Source organism: Lynx rufus, unplaced genomic scaffold (assembly GCF_022079265.1).
Source record: "Lynx rufus isolate CCGP_SWC_20201006 ecotype Redwood Valley unplaced genomic scaffold, mLynRuf1.p SCAF_3, whole genome shotgun sequence".
NCBI classification, from domain to species: domain Eukaryota; kingdom Metazoa; phylum Chordata; class Mammalia; order Carnivora; family Felidae; genus Lynx; species Lynx rufus.
In genome coordinates this window covers 458,274-477,553 of record NW_025814845.1, presented here as the reverse complement: position 1 = coordinate 477,553, position 19,280 = coordinate 458,274, and the positions used below count along the sequence as shown (strand labels likewise).

Sequence of the window (19,280 nt, the reverse complement as noted above, 5' to 3'; positions counted from 1 at the left end):
TCCCCTCTCTTCCTCTCCCCTTCCCCTCCCCCTCTCCTCTCCCCTCCCCCTCCCCTCTCCCCTCCCCTCCCTCCCCTCATCTCCCCTCCCCTCTTTTTCCCTCCTACTCCCACCCAATCACGAATGCTGTATCTCAGGTCTGCAGATATATCTGCAAAGTGTAAAGCACCAGATATTTGAGGCTTCGCAGGCCAGGAAGATGCTACGTAGGTGCGTTTAGAGCAGGAGACAGACTTACTCTTTCTGATGAAATTAAAAATCCAAAAATGGGGTATGACTTCTTTGTAATACAGGCCTACTAACAGAGAAGAAGGATGCTTTGGGGAGGGATATTTTGCTGACTGGGGAACAGTGTTCGCGGTTCTCATCACGGACGCAATCGCAGGCCGCTGTCTGTAAAGCCATTCCCGGCCGTGCGCCCATGCAGGGCGGGGTTTGGCCTGAGGGACAGATCCTGGGACTCCTGCTCCCTCTCAGCCCCGAGCATCCCCGCCTCCCTGCCTCTCCCCCTGTGCACTCCCTGGGGTCTCTCCTCAGCTGTCTCCCCCTGCACTTGCTGTCCCCTGACACCGAGGCCGATCGGAGGCTCTGAGCGGGGGCTCCTGGCTCCCACGCGGGGGGCCTCAACCCTGCACTATCTCATTCTGTGCCTGGATGCCACAGACGTCAGTCACGCTGTTCCCCGCCTGGACGGCCTGTCACGGCCGGTCCCCTCCTCTGCTCTAGTCCACACCGGAGCTGGGCAGGGGGCCACTCAGCCCATTTCCAGGTCAGGAGCCCGAAGCTCAGAGAAGGTCAGCGACCTGCCCGCACAGACCCGGGAATCAGCAAGGAATCCGGAACCAGCCCGGGCCTGTCCACCCCACGCTTGGCCCCAAACTCCTAGCTAGCACGCCCTTGCTCCGTCTTTCACCTTCTCGCTCTCCCTCCTTTCCTTGCCCTCGGGGAGCCCCCGCCCGTGAGAAAGTGCCCCAGTTACAGTAACTGCTGGACGGTGGGCCTGCCAGGCCTGCAGGGCTGAGGGCGTCCCCGCTGCGAGCCAACGAGCCAGCGGGAGCCTGGGGCAGGCAGTGGGGTTTCTCGGCCTGGGAAGTGGCCTCCCAGAGAGACCCAAGGCTCAGCATTCACCTCTGAGCTGTTAGCAAGCAGCACGGAACCATTTTCCCCGAGAAAGTAATGACTGTAATCATTCGTCAGGGTTCACATCCCCGCTAGAGGACTCAGAGGAACACAGCCCAGGCCCAGTGCCATTTGCTAGAAGCTACTTGCAGGAACCACCCCCCCAGGCCCCTCCCTGCAGAGCCTCCGGGGAGGCCGCTGTGCTCCCCCCAGACCCGGTTCTGCAAGGCGTCTTCACAGCTGCTGCACATCCCAGCCGGCTGGGGGAGACAGCACGAGTGACGGTGGCAGGGGGAGGGCGACCAGGGCCAGGGGGCCACAGACAGGGGCATGCTCCACGGCCTGTCCCGTCCCAAGGTGTCTCTGTGCTGGGCTAGGAACGGGGTTCAGGGGATCCCAGTCTTGTCCCTGTCCCTGAAGAGCCCTGCCCATAGTTGGGGGGGCAGCCATTTGTAGCGGGCTGAATGGGGACCCCAAAACTATACGGCCATGTCAGTCCCTGGAACGTGTGACCGAGACCCCATCTAGAAAAGGAGTCTTTGCAGCTGTCATTGAGTGAAGGCCCTTGAGACGAGACCACACTGGGCCCCAGATCCGGTGACGAATGTCCTTTGGGGACAGAAGAGGAGATACGGGCCCAGAAAGGCGACAACGTGAAGACAGGGAAGAGGTTGAAGAGATGTGGACACAAGCCCGGGGCACCGGGAGCCACCAGAAGCTGGAAGGGACAAGGGAGGGTCCTCCCCTGGAGGCTCTGGAGGGAGCGCAGCCCTCCCACACCTCGGTTTTGGGCTTCCGGCTTCCAGACAGTGGGGGAACAGATTTCTGTTAGGTTAAGCCCCCCTGTTTGTGGTGGGTCCTTACAGCCACCCCGGGAGTGAGTTGTTCCCGGAAGAGGGCGCAGGTGTGGACATGTCGCTTTTGGGAGCCGGTGCTGGTCTGCTCGGACCCAGCCTGGGGCAGGCCCGGCCCGTCCCTGCCATCTGCCGTCTCGGGGACGTGAGGTTTCCGTGCTGTTTACTGCTGGGCATTCTCGTGGAGACCAGCGGGATAGAACAGAGAGATTCCAGAATGAAGCAAGCCAGCGCTGGCCAGGTCCGCGTGCGATCTGCCCTCAGGGTGTTGGGGGAGGCCTCTGCACGCAGCACTGGGCCTCCGGGAGGCAGAGAGCCAGCACCGTGGGCGGGAGAAGGGGCTGTGGTCTGCACGCCCTGGGCCCCCGCTGCAGGAGGGCCGGCCCCGAAGCTTCGTCTGTGGAACGAGGGCCGGACACCCGTCCCGCCACGAGCAGCAGACGCGCAAGGCACAGGGGCAGTTAAGGTTGGTGGGGCTGCAATCGCAAGGGTCCCCAAAGAGGGGGCACGGAAGAGTAGGGTCAGAGAGACCCGTGTGATCGTGGGCGCAGGCCGCAGGGACGCCGCACCGCCAGCTCTGGAGGCGGAGAGCAGGGACGTCCGGAAGCGGGAAAAGCCCAGACACGATTCTCGATTCTCACCCGGAGCCTCCGGGAGGAGCCAGCCCGGCCACACCACCACCTTGACGTTAGCCCAGGGAGACGCATGTTGGACTTCCGACCTCCGCAACCGAGACCTGATGAAGTTATTTCGAGCCCCTCAGCCTGTGTCGCTCTCACAGCAGGGGCAGGAGGTGCATCCGCTACTCGCTCGTCTGTCGTTCCTCCTGTGTCCTCCCCACGCGTGGGGCACCTGGCGGGCCTGTGCGCTGGGGTGGGGGAGCGCCGACCCTGGGGATTGTGGGGGGTTCACACCGAGCTCCCGCCACAGACAAGACGCGCACTATGTGTCGTGACTGCAACATAAGTATATTTCTTGGCCTCCCCGAGGCTCCGTTTTCTCAGGCTCACCTTGAGAAAGACCAATGTCCTGCACACGTATGGGCAGAAACAGCCCCAGGCACACGGGAGGCTCCAAGGAACCCCGCCGGGCCGGGGTGTGGGGTCTCCGTAGCCGTGGGCCGAGACCCCGTGTGCAAGGAACTTTTGGGGAGAGGCCGTCTCTGTGCGGCCAGGAGGCTGACTGTAGGCGATTACTGATATTTGACGTTCCTTATGGGCCAAATCAGTAGCCGACTGTTGGGTGTGTCTGGGCCAATGCATGGGCTCTCTGGAGACTCTGAGAAAGGGGACAAGGGGAACTGGAGCCCCTGGCCGGGGCGGGAGGGCTGAGCACAGACCCCCGTCCTCACTCCCTGGCATTTCCGTGTGGGGCTGAGCGGAGGGAGGCCGGGGGAATGCCCAGAGCAGGGGCATTGGCCCAGGCCCTGCGGGTCCAGTGGGAGAGAGGCAGGGGCTCCGAATCAGGAGCTCTGGGGTGGAGATGGGGTGACAGTGACACACAGGCGTGGTAGGACCCAAGCTCTGCTCACTGTCTGATGGCTGGTGTCCGGGGCTGGGAAGCAGCCAGGCTTTGGGGTCGGACAGAACTGGCTTCCGGTCGAAGCTCGGGCCACGGTCTTGGGTCCTTGCCCCCTGGGCCCCCCTCACCTCTGGAGCGTGCCCGGTCAGCCTCAGCTCTGGGTGAGAAGTGAGGCCCCGCGGGCAGAGCTCTCGGCGAGAGGCTGGCTCACAGTGGACGCTCTGTTGTCAGAGGGCTCCGGGCAGGTGTTCATGACTTTTCTCGTTTTGCTGTCCCAGGTCCGAGGGGTGAAAGGAGTCTTCCTGGCAAACCAAAAAACCAATGGGAAGGTGGTGACACTTATAACCTACAACAAGGGCCGCGACTGGGACCGCTTGAGGCCACCCAGCACGGACATGAACGGAAAACCAACCAACTGTGAGCCTGTGAGTCCCTCTCCCATCCCACACCCTCCCCGGGGTGGGCACAAGTCGTCCCTGAAGGGGCCCTGGGCGTCCCGGGGAGGGCCCCGTCTGAGAGACGGGAACCACGGGCTTCTCTGGGCGTCGTGGAGAGGGGCCAGGGGGGCCCCTCGCTTTACTGGAGGCTTAGCTGGAGGTCGGAGACGGAAGATGCATCAGTCAGCACTTAGCGCCACACGGCTGCGTAACAAGCAGCCAGCGACAATCCTGCATTCTTCAGCTCCGGGCTGGGCTCAGCCACGCGCTCTGTGCTCCTTGGCAGGGCCCCCTCACAAATGTGGGGGTTGGTTGATTTCAGGGGTGGTCTGCTCCCTGTATCTGGCCTCCTCCTCCCGGGACCGGCCCCGGCGCACTCTCATGGCCGTGGCCGAGGTGCAGGAAAGTGAGCAGACACCTGCTGAGTGGACAGGCCGGCACATAGGACCGGGGAGCGCACCCCCGGTGGGGGTGGGCCGGGGCCACCGCCCAGATGTCGTGAGCTCCAGCCCGGTCCTGCTGTCCCAGGGGTGCCCGTCCCGTGAATGCCAGCGAGGCTGTCCCGCTTGGCCACCGGGAGATGCGGGCAGCACGCAGGCCCGTGTCTGTGAGGCTGGACAGATGGTGTGCTACGGGGGCCTGGCCTGAGAGACGGGCTGCTCGGCGCCCCGCAGACTTGCCTCTCCTCGCTCCCTAGGGAGCTCACCACCGCCACCCGCACCCGGGCCTTCCCCAGCGGGGGAGTGGGGAGCCGTGTGGAGTTAGAGCAGCACAGGGCTGCAGCCTCTGGCCAGGTGCCTCTGTCAGTCGGTGCCTCTGTTGAAAAAGGAAACAAGATGATAAAAATCGGTGCCTGGGCCTCGTGGGGAGGACGAGAGAGAACAATGCACGGTCTCTGGTGGGGAGCAGGCTGGAGAGGCAGAGCACATCCCATCCTGTTCGGACTGCCCCCCTTCCCACGCCGTCCTGTAGCCTGGAATGCCTTCTTCCTTTTCTTCGTCCAGCAAACCCTATTGACACTTGAAAACCCTGCCCGGATACTCCCTCCACTGAGAAGCCTCCACTGGGCATACTTGCTCCTCTGTCTTCCCCTGGCCCTGACTGTAGGTCCTTTGCAGGTAGGGACTGCGCTCCGGGGGTGCCCGAGGCCTTCTGTAGCTCTGTCCTCTCTGCACAGAAAGAACGACAGTGTCTATTTTACAAGGATATTCTTTCAACAAAGATAAATGGGTACCTACTATGTGTAAGGTGCATTTCTGGGTATTTGATGATTATTCTATTTTAAAGAGAGAGAGAGAGAGAGCATAAGCAGGGGAGAGGCGCAGAGGCGCAGAGAGAGAAAGACAGAGAAAGAGAGAAGGAATCTTAAGAAGGCTCCGTATTCAGCACAGAGCCCCCAGCACTGCGGGGCTCTATCCCATGACCCTGGGATCATGACCTGAGCCGAAATCAAGAGTCAGACGCTCAAACCGACTGAGCCACCCTGGCGCCCCTATTCTGTTTAGAAGACAGAACACCCCAAACACATCCTGTTTGAAGACACATTCTGTTTAGAAGACATCAACACCCAAACGCATCCTGTCCAGATCTCTGCAGGGCCTCTGAATATGGTAGGCCCCGCCCCACCAGCCATGGTGTGGACACAGCCCAGGCAGAATCGGTTCCTTCCTCTACCTGGGGACGCTGACTCCCGAGGTCCCCCGGGGCAGCAGCCTCAGCCTGGCGGGGATGTCCCGTGAGCCCAGGCCTGGGCTGCCCTTCACCTCCTGCGCTCAGCCCCCGACGATGCCCTCCCCGCTGGTACGGGAGCAGAATAGCCCCTGGGACCCGTGTGGAAGATGCATTCCCTGCCGCTTGTGCAAACTCTTCTGAGACAGGATTGCCGTGAAGGGCTCATTTCTGTGTTGTCATCATCAGCACAGTTAAGCCATATTAATCCGTCAAAGCAAGTTTTTGCCAAGAATAGAGTCTCGTCTGCGGCTGCGCAGCGCGGCCAGAAGATCACCTTCGTGAGATGTGTGAACAGAGGGACGAGGAACAGCCGTAACCGTATCACCCAGAAATAGCAGTAACCGGGCATTTTCCCTGACAATCTTAGCGTAGATGCCATGAAAGAGTCATCATAGGGACCCTGACACATGTGTGATTTGTCCTAACTCTGGGTCACTAGCCCTCCCCCCGCCGGGGCCATCCCAGGGCTCCACGGGGAAGGTTTCCCTGCCGGGACAGGGACGCCTTACACAGAGGGATGGCACCATCAGATAGATCTGTTTCCGGAGAACGCCTATTTGGAGGAGTTTTGAATCTGTTCACACCTTAATTCAGAATGAAAGCCCAGTAGGTTTGCAGCCCTTCTCAGACCTGGGGCTGAGTCACGAAAGGCGCTGAGGATGGGGAGCCGGGGGTCCCCATGGTCCTCCCTGCGTGGCCCGCCTCACACCCACCCAAGCCCCCGCGGGCACCCGGGCCCACCTCCCCCAGGACGGGACATTCAGCAGAACGGGACTCCTGTGACAGCAGCCTCCCCTTGGAGTCTCCTGCCCTGGCCCCTCTCTGACCTCAGGGTGTCTGAGCGCCCCGGGGTCAGCCCCCCACGGTTCTGCCTCACCCCGCCCACCCAGCCCTCCATCAGCTCAGTCCAGACGCGGCTGGAGGGCTGTCGTAAGGCCTTGTCTCCAGCTGCCGGACACGAGCAGAGCCCCCCCCCCCCCACACACACACACAGCAGCTCCAGGACCGGCTGAAAGACATTTGTCAGCAGGCCCTCCGGGGCTCCGAAGGGGACCCCAGCTCTGCCTGCACCTGCCGGCATCCTGTGGGCCACAGCTGACCGCACGGAACCCCGAGGAGTGTCCCCCTTTAGGCCCAGACAAGTACCCAGCCTCCAAGGTAGTCGGCTGGCGGGCGGGAGAGGCAGCCGGCTTCTCCGAGACGGTGCCTCTGCCGTGCTCTGCTCCCTGCGCACGGTGATATTGTGTGCACAGTGCCTCTGGGGACGTGGGCAGGCCTGGTGGCAGCCCGGGGAGGCCCTCCTGGCCCACCGGGGAACCTCGGGCTACTTCCCCTTCTCTGCCACGTCCCTGGTGAGGCTCCTTTTCCTTCTTCTTTTTTTAAATTTAATTTTATTAGTAGTAGTATTATTTCTTTTTAAGTTACATCCCAATTAGCATATAGTGCAATAATGATTTCAGGAGCAGAACCCAACGATTCATCCCCTACGTATATCACCCAGTGCCCATCCCCACAAGTGCCCTCTTGGGTGCCCCTCGCACATTTAGCCCCTCCCCCTCCCCCAACCCCTCCTGTAACCCTCAGTTTGTTCTCCATGTTTATGAGTGTCTTCTGTTTTGTCCCCCTCCCTGTTTTTAGATTATTTTTGCTTCCCTTCCCTTATGTTCATCTGTTTTGTCTCTTAAAGTCTTCACATGAGTGAAGTCATATGACATTTGTCTTTCTCTGACTAATTTCACTGAGCATAATACCCTCCGGTTCCATCCACGTAGTTGCAAATGGCAAGATTTCATCCTTTTCCTTGCCAAGTAATACTCTGTTGTATATATATACTACATCTTCTTTATCCATTCATCCACCGATGGACATTTGGGCCCTTTCCATACTTTGACTATTGTCGATGGTGCTGCTATCAACATGGGGGTGCATGTGTCCCTTCAAAACAGCACACCTGTATCCCGTGGATAAATGCCTAGTAGTGCAATTGCTGGGTCGTAGGGTAGTTCTATTTTTAATTTTTTGAGGAACCTCCGTACTGTTTTCCAGAGTGGCTGCACCAGTTTGCATTCCCACCAGCAGCGCAAGAGAGATCCTCTCTCTCTGCATCCTCGCCAACATCTGTTGTTGCCTGAGTTGTTCATGTTAGCCGTTCTGACAGGTGCGAGGTGGTATCTCAGTGTGGCTTTGATTTGTCCTTCCCTGATGATGAGTGACGTTGGAAACACCTTTTTCTTCTGACTTAGAACTCTCTTCTCCCCCTGGGAGCCGCCCTGCCTGCAGACGTCGCGGGAATGTCCCTGCCCCGTGTGTCTGGTCACCAGATGGGGAGGGGGAGAGAACTGAGTGGTCTCACCGTACCCCCTCACCAGTCTGCTCTTCAGGCACAAGGAGTCAGGGGGAAACCCGAACTGGGAAAGTCTTAGCACACTGGTGTGAGGGGGGCGGGTTCGTCCGTTCGACCCATCCCCTGCGCTCCTGGACGGCACCGGGCTCTCCTCCACTGACTCTGACTCGCGCTCACCTTCAGCGCTGGCCCCCGGGTCTCCTTCAGGAGGGACGCCAGCACCAGATCCGCTACCAAAGTGGACTTCTGCAGAGGGGAGGGGCCTGCGCTCAACTCGTCACCTTTCTCTTTGTTCTTTTTTACAGCTTTGGGGACAAATGACTCACACACCATACGGTTCACCCACTTAAAGTACACAGGTCAGGGGTTTTCTGTCTACTCACAGAGACGCGCGGCCGTCACCACAGCCCATTCTAGAGCAATGTCGCCCCAGAGAGGACCCGGTCCCCCACCCCTCGCCCCCCCCTGCCCAAGCCCAGCCCCTGGCCGCCGCTGGTCTGCTTCCTGTCTCCATAGACCCCTGGCCTGGGCATCTCACACAAATGATCACGCTGCCTGTGGCACAGCTCACACATCTTTAAGGGCCCAGCAAAGACAAGGGAGCCTGGTCCCAACTGGACCGGGCCCTGGGGCTGCCACCTGGTGTCACCTGACCCGGGTCGGCGTTTCACTTTTAACTTAGGATAATCTAAAATGTGCTCAGTCCGTGGCCAGAAGAAAGTGCCCCAAAACATACAAGGATGAGACGAAGCATCTCAGACAGAGGTCGGCAGGTGGGGTGATGTAGTCCCAGTTAGCGGTGTCTAAATTAGAATTTGGATCCCTGAGTGCTCATTTCCGCGGTATTTCTAAACTGGAGATTTTTCTAGGAAATAAAGAAGGCCAAAGAAACGATTACTTTTCTTATAAGTAAGCAATTAAGCAAAACCTTGTCCAGGGGGAGAGCTGGACCCCGACGTTCTCTCCAAAAGCTGTGCTGTGTTAATCCAGTAATCCTGTGAAGTAGAGAAACGGAGACTCAGAGACACTGAGCACTTTTTCCAGAGTCACACAGCTTTCAGGGGGTACGAGGACTCAACACCCAGCCCCTCCTATGGTCCCACATATTCCAGGTCTGTGGAATGCCCAAACTGGGGACTCCAGGAAGGTTGCCGCCCGAGTCTTTAACCCAAGAACCCATTTGAGGTCTGGTGTGTGACGGGAGCCCTGGTGGCCCTCCTCCTCCGTCTCCTGTGTGTCAAGGTCAGCTCAGCTGGCTAGACCCCAGACCCTGTCACCTCTCAGCCTTCGAGAGGGATGAGAGAGGAAACTGATGTCGGAGGCCTCTGTGCAGGCAACCCCTGGTGCGTGGCTAAGTCACTGCCCGTTGCAGCCTCTGGCGCCCTGGAGGGTGCTATGCAGAGACCTGGGACCTTGTCCTGTGGCTCTGTATTCTGTCATGGGGCTGCCAGAGGGCTGTGGGCAAGAGTGCGGCCTTGAGCCTCTGTGGCCTGGGGAGACTCAGGGAGGCCACAGTCCACGGAGCACATCCTTCTCGGCTTGTCTGTTCTCCCCGGACCCCCAGTCCCGCCCAGGGGTGAGCTGGGGTGCAGGCGGCCAGGAGACAGGAGAGGGTAAGGGGTCTGTTCCTGCTCCTACTTCTGGGAGGCTCCTGGCTCAGTGACCCTGGGGAGACAATGCAGGCTCAGAGTGTGGACACTGGATCCAAGCAGCCTGGGTCGTCGCCCCAGCTCCACCACTGCCCTTGGGTGTGTTGCTTAAATGCTCTCTGCCTCTGTTTCCCCACTGGTGAAATGGGATGGGAGTGGGGGATGTGGAGAGTGTCAGTGACCCACATCTCATGTGGTGTTAAGCTCGGTGCCGGCAACAGAGGCAGCTGTCAGCCGATGGGAGTTGCCACTGAAATTATTATTACAACGGGTTTTCCTGCCCCTCCAGCCAGGGCACCCCCCAGGGCCGCCCTCAGGGTGCCCACTGATGCTTGCCAGTGGGCTCTTCACAGAAGGCACAGGGCTGAGGGTGTGTTACAGCCATTATCTGGTGCCTGGGCTACTGTGGCTCTGGATGGATAGATGGATGGATGGATGGATGGTGGTGGATGGACAGATGAATGGATGGATGGGTGGATGGATGGATGTGGGTGGGGATGGATGGATGGATGGATGGTGGATGATGGATAGATGGACAGATGATGGATGGTGGATGGGTGGATGGATGGATGGATGAAGGGATGGATGGATGGATGGATGGATGTGGGTGGGGATGGATGGATGGGTGGCTGGATGGATAGATAGTGGATGGACGGATGGATGGATGGATGGATGGTGGATGGACAGATGGATGGATGGATGGATGGATGGGTGGATGGACAGATGGATAGATGGATGGAGGATGGATGGATGGACAGATGGATGGATGGATAGATAGATGGTGGGTGGACAGATGAATGAATGGATGGGTGGATGGATGGATGTGGGTGGGGATGGATGGATGGATGGTGGGTGATGGACAGATGGACAGATGATGGATGGATGGATGAATGGATGGATGGTGGATGGGTGTTTGGATAGATGGATGGATGGATGTGGGTGGGGATGGATGGATGGATGGATGGGTAGATGGATAGATGAATGGATGGATGGATGGGTAGATGGATGGGTGGACAGATGGATAGATGGATGGAGGATGGATGGATAGATGGATGGATGGACAGATGGATAGATGGTGGATGGACAGATGGATGGATGGATGGATAGATGGATGGAGGATGGATGGATGGATGGGTGGATGGATGGATGGATGGATGTGGCCATGGGCTGAGCAGGCTCCAGGAGTCACATTCCATGACCTGGCACCACACGTGGGAATGCCCACTGCGTGTTGGGAGTGCTCTCGTGCTGGGAGAACCCTCCCCTGGAGAAGCCTGACTGGCTTCATCCACAAGCCGGGTCAACCCGGACCTGCTGGTCTCCACCCCCTGATCAGCCTCAGAGCCTCCTTCCTGCCCTCCATCCCCTCCTCTGAGATGCTCCTGGCCCTGCCTTCCCACCTGATAAGCCTCAACCCTACCTTTCCTCGGAACACTTCTCCCACCCAAGTGCTGACTTTGGCTCCCTTCCCTCCCTTGCAGCCGGACTGCCACCTCCACCTGCACCTGCGATGGGCAGACAACCCCTACGTGTCGGGCACCGTGCACACCAAAGACACTGCCCCCGGCCTCATCATGGGCGCAGGTAGGAGGAGCCATCACTGCCTGAGGGACGCTCTCACGGGTAGACCTGGATGGCCATGGGCCTGGGTCCTTGGTGTGACTGTTGGGGGCAGGGGGCAGGGTCTCCAGGAAGCTCAGCAATCATGGCACAGCCCAGGGGGTGAACACGTGGCCCACAGTGGGCACGAGATACGTGCTGCTGTGTGGGAAAATGGATGGATGGATGGATGGATGGCCAACTGAAGGATGGGATGGGTGAGCCATGGAGGATGGGTGAATGAATAGGTGGATGGAGGAAAGAGTGGACAGTTAGATGGCCAGATAGGACTGATCACAGAATGGTGAGTGGATCAACAGAAGGATGGATGGATGCATGTGTGGATGGATGGATGGATAGATGGATGGATGGATGGATAAATGGATGGATGGATGGATGGATAAATGGATGGATGGATGGATGGATAAATGGATGGATGGATGGATGGATGGATGGATGGTTGGATGGATGGATGGGATAATGATTTGTGTCATGGCTGACATGTATTGATCCCTGAAGAAGGTTCTAGTTTAGTCGAGGAGAGAGACCCATGCAACTAACATGAGGAAAAAAATCAAAGCATAGACTGGGCACGTGCCTGTCTACACCCGTAAACCAGAGCCTCCTTCGGGGATGTGTACAAGTGCACTGATAGAACAAGGCCTAAAATAAGGATTATTTGAGATCTTTCAAAATGGAAAGCATGTGTTTCGAACGTGTATTGCCAGGTAGTGGCTGGCATCATATTTTCCTTGTAATGTGCAGGGTTATGTGCCCTCCGGCACCCAGCGCTGGGACAGCCCTGCCTGCTCCCACCGGCTTCCATGGGGGTGGGAGCCCTGGGTACCACTGATAGGAAGGAAGGGAAAACGAGGGAATGTTCTTCATGCTGGCAGTTGTCCTGGACAGGCCTTTCCTCCACCCAGGCACTGAGCTCTTAACCGCGGCACCAGCCCTGAGAGGTCACTCCCCATCCCCTCCTCCCAGGAAGCTCCAGGTTGCTGGGTGTCACTCAGGAAGACAACCCAGGCTCCTTAAGGGAGGGGAAGCCCCCAGGGCACTCCTGCCTCCCAGCCCCTCAAAAGCACTGTCCTGATTGGCTGAATCCCCAAATTCTTGACCAAAATACAAAAGGCACAATTCTAAATGTATCTGTGGCTCAAAGGCCTCAAAAACCCAGAACGAGCTTCCTGGCTGCCCAAGAAAGCAGTGAGGATCTGGAGGTGTGTCACCGGGAACCAACCGGCCATGCCCGAGGAGGGTGGCCCAAGGCAGCCTCCCTCCCTTCCGACCTCCCTGCCTCTCTCTTAGTCACATCCCTGGACCTCAGTTTCCCCACCTGTAAAATGAGGGCACCGCCTCCGGGATTCTGCAGGCCCTTCTGCGCTGACAGCCTGGGGACACATTCTGTGAATGTCCCTTTATTTGTCCCTGGTGTCTGTTAGGTGACTGGCAGCCTGAAAGCTCTGGTAGATGGAGCATGGAAAGCAGACAGCGTCCCTTGAAAGACAGACACGTGCACAGCCGAAATTACAGACTGGGGTTCGCCTGCTGAGTAGTGCTGACACGGCCACATTCACCGCGGCTCCGTGTGCAATGCGTGCGTCCCAGCGTGCCTGTTGGCATCTGGAATGCAGCAGAGATAATACCCCCGTCATCCCACTCATCTGTCTAGCTGGCTCGTTTCACTCATTCCGTGGCCATTTCTCAGCACCGTTCGTTTGCCAGACGGGGGAGGACACCGGGTTCGGCACCTGCCCCTCTGCCCCTCCCTCGTCGTGCCCTTCCTGCCTCCACGCTGCCGACCGGGCATCCCCAACACCTGGCACAGCCTTTCCTCCTCCCTTGGGCAGAGCACATTTGTCTCTCTGGGCACAGCTCGGAGGTCACTGCCTTCAGGAGTCTCCTTCCTTCCCGGGTCCATCAGCCGTCCCCTGTCTGCTCTTACAATCCCTCGGGCTTCTAGATATCCTGGCTCAGCCTACGGTTGCAGGGCATGCTTCTTCCCCTGCTGGGTTGAGAGCTCTCTGGGAGCAGGGGCCATGGTTCATTCATCTCGGACCTCCCTCAGCTCTGCACAAGGCTCGACAGACAGCAGGTGGCCAGAAATGCTGTCGAATAAGTGCAGGAATGGAAGAGTGAGTGGAATTGGTGAAGAAGAGAAATGTGAGGATGGAGGGATGATGGATGGGTGAATGGACAGGTGGATGATGGACAGATGGGTGGATGGATGATGGATGGACGGATGGACAGGCAGGATGATGAATGGATGGGTGGACAGGTGGATAATGGATGGATGGGTGGAGGGATGGATGGATGATGGACAGATGATGGATGGATGGATGGATGGATAGATGATGGACGGATGGACAGGTGATGGATGGATGGATGGATCAATCAGTTGATTGATCAATGATGGATAGATGGACAGATGGATGGATGATGGATGGACGGATGGTTGGACGGATGCATTGGTGCTTGGTTGGACCTCAGGAAAGATAGCAAGCAAACAACCCCTCACCACTCTGGTTGGGACTCACTTTCACTCATCTGAAGACAATCCATTCCCTTTGGAATTTTACACTGACATCTGTACTTGACTCTGGAAGAGATAGTCCCGAGAGTGCCCCGTAAATAATGCTGCAAATTGAGAGTGACATATGAGTCACCCAGGGCAAGGGCCTCTGGGGCTCCAGGCAGGAGTCCAAAGTCCCCATCGTCTTGGGGGCTGTCACCCCTGGTCCCTGCCAAGACCACAGGGGCAGAGCGGAGGCCTGCCAGCTCCAGCTCATTGGAAAATCTGCTCATTCCAGCCCTTCCCAAGGGACTGTCTGGGGCAGACTGGGCTCGGCCCAGAGGCCACCATGACCTTCCTGGCACCTGTGCTTTGTGAGGCGGATACTGTTCCCTCCGTGGGAACCCATTTGGACTGTTTCCTCATCTGTAAGCTGGGGTTGGCGTGGACACTGAGTGGGGCGTCCTCCCACTGCGGCACCACCCCAGAACTCAGTCTGAGCCTGTAGAGGGCCTTGAGGGTGGTGACCCATCAGCCAGCCTGGTACTGGGCTCACGTGAACCACGGCCAAGGGGGACCTCCTGGCAGCCCAGTTGGTTTGGTGGCCCCTTCACACCACCCTCCAAACGTCCACTCAACAGATATTTAATGAGCACCTCCTCTGTGCCTACCGTGCCTCTCACCTGTACTGCCCCACGCTGCCGGACTTCTGGTCGCCCCTGCAGCCAGCCCCCCGAGGGGCTATCTCCAGATGCAAACCCAGCTGTGCCCTGCCCCAGCTTAAAGCTGGTCGGGGGCTACCCCGACCCCATTCCGGCCCACCCGGAGCGCGTCCTTTTCGCCAGTCCCTGATCGGCAGCCCACACGTATTCTTGTACACTCAATCCCTTGGACGCCGCGAGTGCCTGGGTCCCGCCTGCACCCGGGCCCTGCCGGAGCTCTGAGGCTGGCTGGCTTTGGGCAAAGCGAATCCTTCACTGCACAGACTGGGACCCAGGGCCCAAGCACAGCGGTTCCACAGGCGGGTCAGTGTAGGGAGAGTGCAGAGAGGGGCACACCCTCTCTTTGGGTGGCTTTGGGTGTGAGAGAGGTAGACCCGGGGCACACGTAACTCTCGCGGGGGGATTTGTCCGGGCACAGACCTTGGTAAGGCTGGCTGACCCCAAGGGCGACCTTGCCCCTGTTCCGGACCAGGTAACCTGGGCTCGCAGCTGGTGGAGTATAAGGAGGAGATGTACATCACGTCCGACTGTGGGCACACCTGGCGGCAGGTAAGGATGCGGAGGCCTGGCACATTCCACACCCCATTCCACGGAGACGCCCCCCCCCCGATGTGCCAGATCTCTGCCCCCCACCCCAGAGGAGTTCTGAGACACACAGAGGAGTGGCCTTCCAGCCAGCCTGACCGGCTGGACACAGAGCTCCATTTAGCAAGTGTTGTACCTGCTGCACAGACCATTGCTGGGAAGTCACAGACCTGACACGCACCTTCACTCGGTCAGACCGTCGCCGTGGGGGTCTGAGCAGTGGAATAAAGGCTGGGGACAGGGCTGGAGGTGCTGTCCAGGCAGGAAGCCACGTGGGGTCTCGGGGGCTGGGGCTGAGCTCTTCTGGGAGCCCAGGGGCCAAGAATGGGGGGTGATCTCCAGGTTCCTGGCAGGGGCGGCTGTTGGGCGGACGGCAGAGACGTAGAAGAGAAGGAGAATATCGGGGAGGGGCAGGTTTGGGGGAGCCTGGCTGAGTCTGGGCTGGCGGGGGGGGGGGGCCTGGGAGGCATCCAGGGTGATGGTTCGAGGCAGCAGTAATGCAGGAAATGGTGGGACCTTCCAGGGCTCCCCTGTGCCCTTGTGCAGGGCCTACCTGGAGCTGACATTCCCAGCCTGGAGAGCTGAGACGGTGAGGGCGGGCGGGCTGCTGGTCCCAGGGGCTCCGGGCAGGGGCAGTGCAGCCACGAGGCTCAGTGCAGGGCCGAGGCTCCGGCCCGGGAGAGGCCTATGTGCCTCTACACCGGCTGTTTGCTTCCCGCACAAAAGGCCTCACCGGGTCCACCCGACTCCACGGAGTGACGGTCCCTGCATTAAACACGTAAGAAAATGCACCGAACTTCTGTGTGCATCTACCCTCCCAGACCGTGTCCGAAGCTCTGTTTCGGGGCAGGGTTTGCGTGCCTGAGGCCCCTCTTGCGGCCCCTCCCCCAGGTAACACTCGGGACAAATGCTTTACTCCCCAAGGTACCCAGTTTACCTACAGCCTTAGTGCAAGGCCCTGACATTTTTCAGAATATGCAAGAAACAAGGAATTTTGAAAAGGGCAAAAGAGACTTAGTTATAATATTTCTATTTCACCAAAACTAGTGAAAGATGCCTAAACTTTCTTAAAGGTCACCTTCCGTCCATTTATTACAGAAACATGCACCCCGTTAGGGTGAAACAGACAAGGTGCTCAAATTTCATAGAAACTGACTGCAAGATATTCATGGTGGCCACTGTCATTCGGCAATGTGCTGAGACTCCACACTTGGGAATGCGGGAATCGGACGGGAGAATGTTGATTCTGGTGCAGCGGTGGTGGGGGGGGGGGGCGGTGGGAAGCGGGGGCAGGAGGGGGTCTGGCCTCAGCGGGGTGCCGGGGGGGGGGCGCCCACGTGTGCGGAGGAGGACAGACCCTCTGGGCTTGGAGTACACGGTGGGGGTGGGAGGCGGTGGGGGACGGGCTGTGACAGTCACAGAGGGCACTGCTCAGCGCAGGCACGTGGTCAAGGATGTAATAAGACGCGTCTGGGAAGAGAACTCTCGGAATATGAATTACAAATGACGGCACGTATAGCTGCTTAACGGACATAACCTTTTCAAAACACAAGTTCCCGAGGATGGTAGAAAAGCAAAACAACAACCAGAAGACGTCCAAAGAGGGCCCTCCGAGTCTGGGGTGTGGGGAGGCAGGGAAGATGGGGACCGGAGACCGCCTGCCCCCCCCCCCGTCCCCAGCCCTGCTGCCTGGGGGCTGATCAAGGCACAGAGAACCATAGCACCGGGAGCTCCAAAACCCTGCGACCCCACTGGGGAGGGTTGGACCCTGGAGCCCCCTCTTGCAGAGTCCCAGGCTGATGGGAATGGAGACGCTCTGGGGATCCCCTGCGATAGCTGGGAGGCGCCCCATCTTGGGGGTGGGGGGGCGTGGGGAATGCCGTCCAGGGAGGAGCCACCGGCTGGGTGTGCACATGCATCAGCGGGTGGGCTCGCGAGTGCCTCCCGCTCTGGGACAGTCGGGCTCTGAGGACCCGCCCGTGATGGTTTCGTTGCACCACACGCTGCTGCCCCACGGCCTTATCACCCGGGAGAGAAGTGAATCCGGCCCCCAGTGGAGCAGGAATGAGGGTTCCCGCCGCGCGGGCAGAGCCTTGGGGGAGACAGATGCGTTTGGCGTGGGACTGGCAGCTCAGGGGTCCCCACGCGGCGAGGAGGCTGGCTTCTCCTTGCATATTCCCCGGGACGGGGAGCTCACTCTCTCCTGGAGGAGAAGCCCGGCTGCTTGGGAATTCATTTTCCTGGGCTGGGCCTCTGCCCCTCCGGTCCGTCGCCCCCCCAGCACCCCCGGGAAGCTGCGAAAGGGAAACGTGTTGCCATCGCCCTGCTCGTAAGCCTCCCCGACTAAGCCTCCGGTGCCTCGCCGCCGTCTGCAGGAGGAAGTCCCGCCCGCTGCTGACACGTGTGCCCTCACTGCCCAGCCCGGCTCAGGGGCCTCTGCCCCCCGGACGCGCTGCTCTCTCAAACCTCCTGCACACCCCCCACGATGCCCTGGCCCCCTGCGGATTAGCCCAAGCGACACTCACACTGCCACCTGCACCCGGGAGCGCCCACTGACTCAGACCTGCACCGGATGCGTCCAGAAACCTTGCCCGGGACCCACCCCTGCGGTGGCAGAATGCGGGCTGAGTACCGAGTGAGAGGGCGTCTGAGTGGGTGTCACTGTGACGGTGACCTGCCTCCTTGGGGTCTCTCCCCGGGCCCAGACTGTCATCCCTACCCCTGGACCCCAGCACCCAAACAGAGGAGACCCGGAACACTGGATCTGCTGGATGAGTGAACAGTTGGGGTGGAAAAGTATGAATGTTTCTTCCACACGGTATCCTAAAATCCTCAGACCGTCCCCTCCCTCATCCAGGAAACTCTACCTCTGTTAATGTGGCCTCCGGCAGCACACTTATCCCAAGCACCGTTAAGATTGAGGACCCCAGGCGCACCTACTCCTCTGACCCCTGTGGGGGGGGGGACTGTGAGTCCAGGGAGGGCGCCCGGCAGGGGCACGTCCGCGGAGCACCCAAGTTAGTGCTGTGAGCCCCCACTCCAGCCTGCAGCCTCGTTGCACACAAAACACAGCCTGCCCTCCCACTGCGGGTGTCCCGCTCATGGAGACAGGAGTCTGTGGACTGAGTCAAGGTGGGGGCTGGGTCCGAGACCCGGGGTCTACCCTGGATTCGCCAGACAAGCCACCGGGTGTCTCTGAACCTCTGGCCCCTCTTTGGAAGATGGGAAGATAACCTCTGAGCGTGGCTGCCACTAACAGGACCCTGGGTGCACAGCGGGGGCCACCGTGGCCACCACCCCGCGCCCGTCCTCATCCCCCTCCCCCACGCCACCTGCACACGTGTTTAAAAACTAGTTCATAGACACCCAGCCCCCTCTCCGGGCTCTCCTGGAAAAGCTGGCCCACGTTTCGGCAGAGCGCTTGGAGCCGGCCCCCGCCTGGCCCGCCTCGCTCGTGCAAGGTGCCCGCCGGCGTCCTAGAGGCCCCTGAGGGGTGGCAACCGTCACCGGCAGGGAGGGGCTCACCCACGCCTGGCCCTGTAGGTTCCCCTTCTCTGGGTCGTTTTGCCTGGCCTGACATCCTCCGGCTGCAGACGTGAAGTAGGGGAGAGAGCACGGGCTCTGGGGTTCATCTGCGAACTTCCCACCATTTCTTACAAGGGGCCTTTCTTCTTTATTCAAGCCGGAGTGTTTCCTAGAGAACTCCTATGAGCAATGGGAAACACCAGCAGGACTGTGGAGAAGGTGAAAATATCTGGGGAAGGGTTTCGTAGACCAGGGGGACAGCACGTGCAAAGGGCCTGTGGTGTGTTCAGGGAAAGGCAGCCAGGGTGGCTGATATGTGGGGGCAGGAGAACGTAGGCAGGGGCATCTCCTGCAGAGGCCTGGAGGCCACGAAAGGGTTTGGGTGGGATTCTAAAGGCCGTGGCGGGCCACTGGAAGGTTCTGGTAAAATTTTACATTCCTGACGTGTGGGGCACCTTCTCTGCATCCTCCCCACCGCGTCCTGCCGGGTCTGGGAAAATCCAGCCTTCACGTGAGGAAAGACTCAAGTTGGAGGGGCGGGAAGAAGGCGCTGTCCAATGTTCTTTGGGCGGTTCCCCCGTTCCTACGCGCTCATTTGTCCTAGAACGTTCCCTCCCCGAGTCAGGGAGTTTTCCGGGTCTGTCTGCCCAGGTCAGAGCAGGTGCAGCCGCGGGACCGA

General features: G+C 59.4%; 1 protein-coding gene across 1 annotated transcript in view; it reads left to right on the top strand.

Moving 5' to 3' along the window:
* The window catches only part of SORCS2 (sortilin related VPS10 domain containing receptor 2), a 458,118-nt gene that overhangs the window by 404,086 nt on the left and 34,752 nt on the right, over nt 1–19,280 (top strand). Inside the window, exons 10-12 of the mRNA XM_047091738.1 lie at nt 3,773–3,919; nt 11,137–11,239; nt 14,964–15,040. Coding sequence (XP_046947694.1) covers nt 3,773–3,919; nt 11,137–11,239; nt 14,964–15,040 — 327 coding nt within the window. The remainder of the gene's footprint in view (nt 1–3,772; nt 3,920–11,136; nt 11,240–14,963; nt 15,041–19,280) is intronic.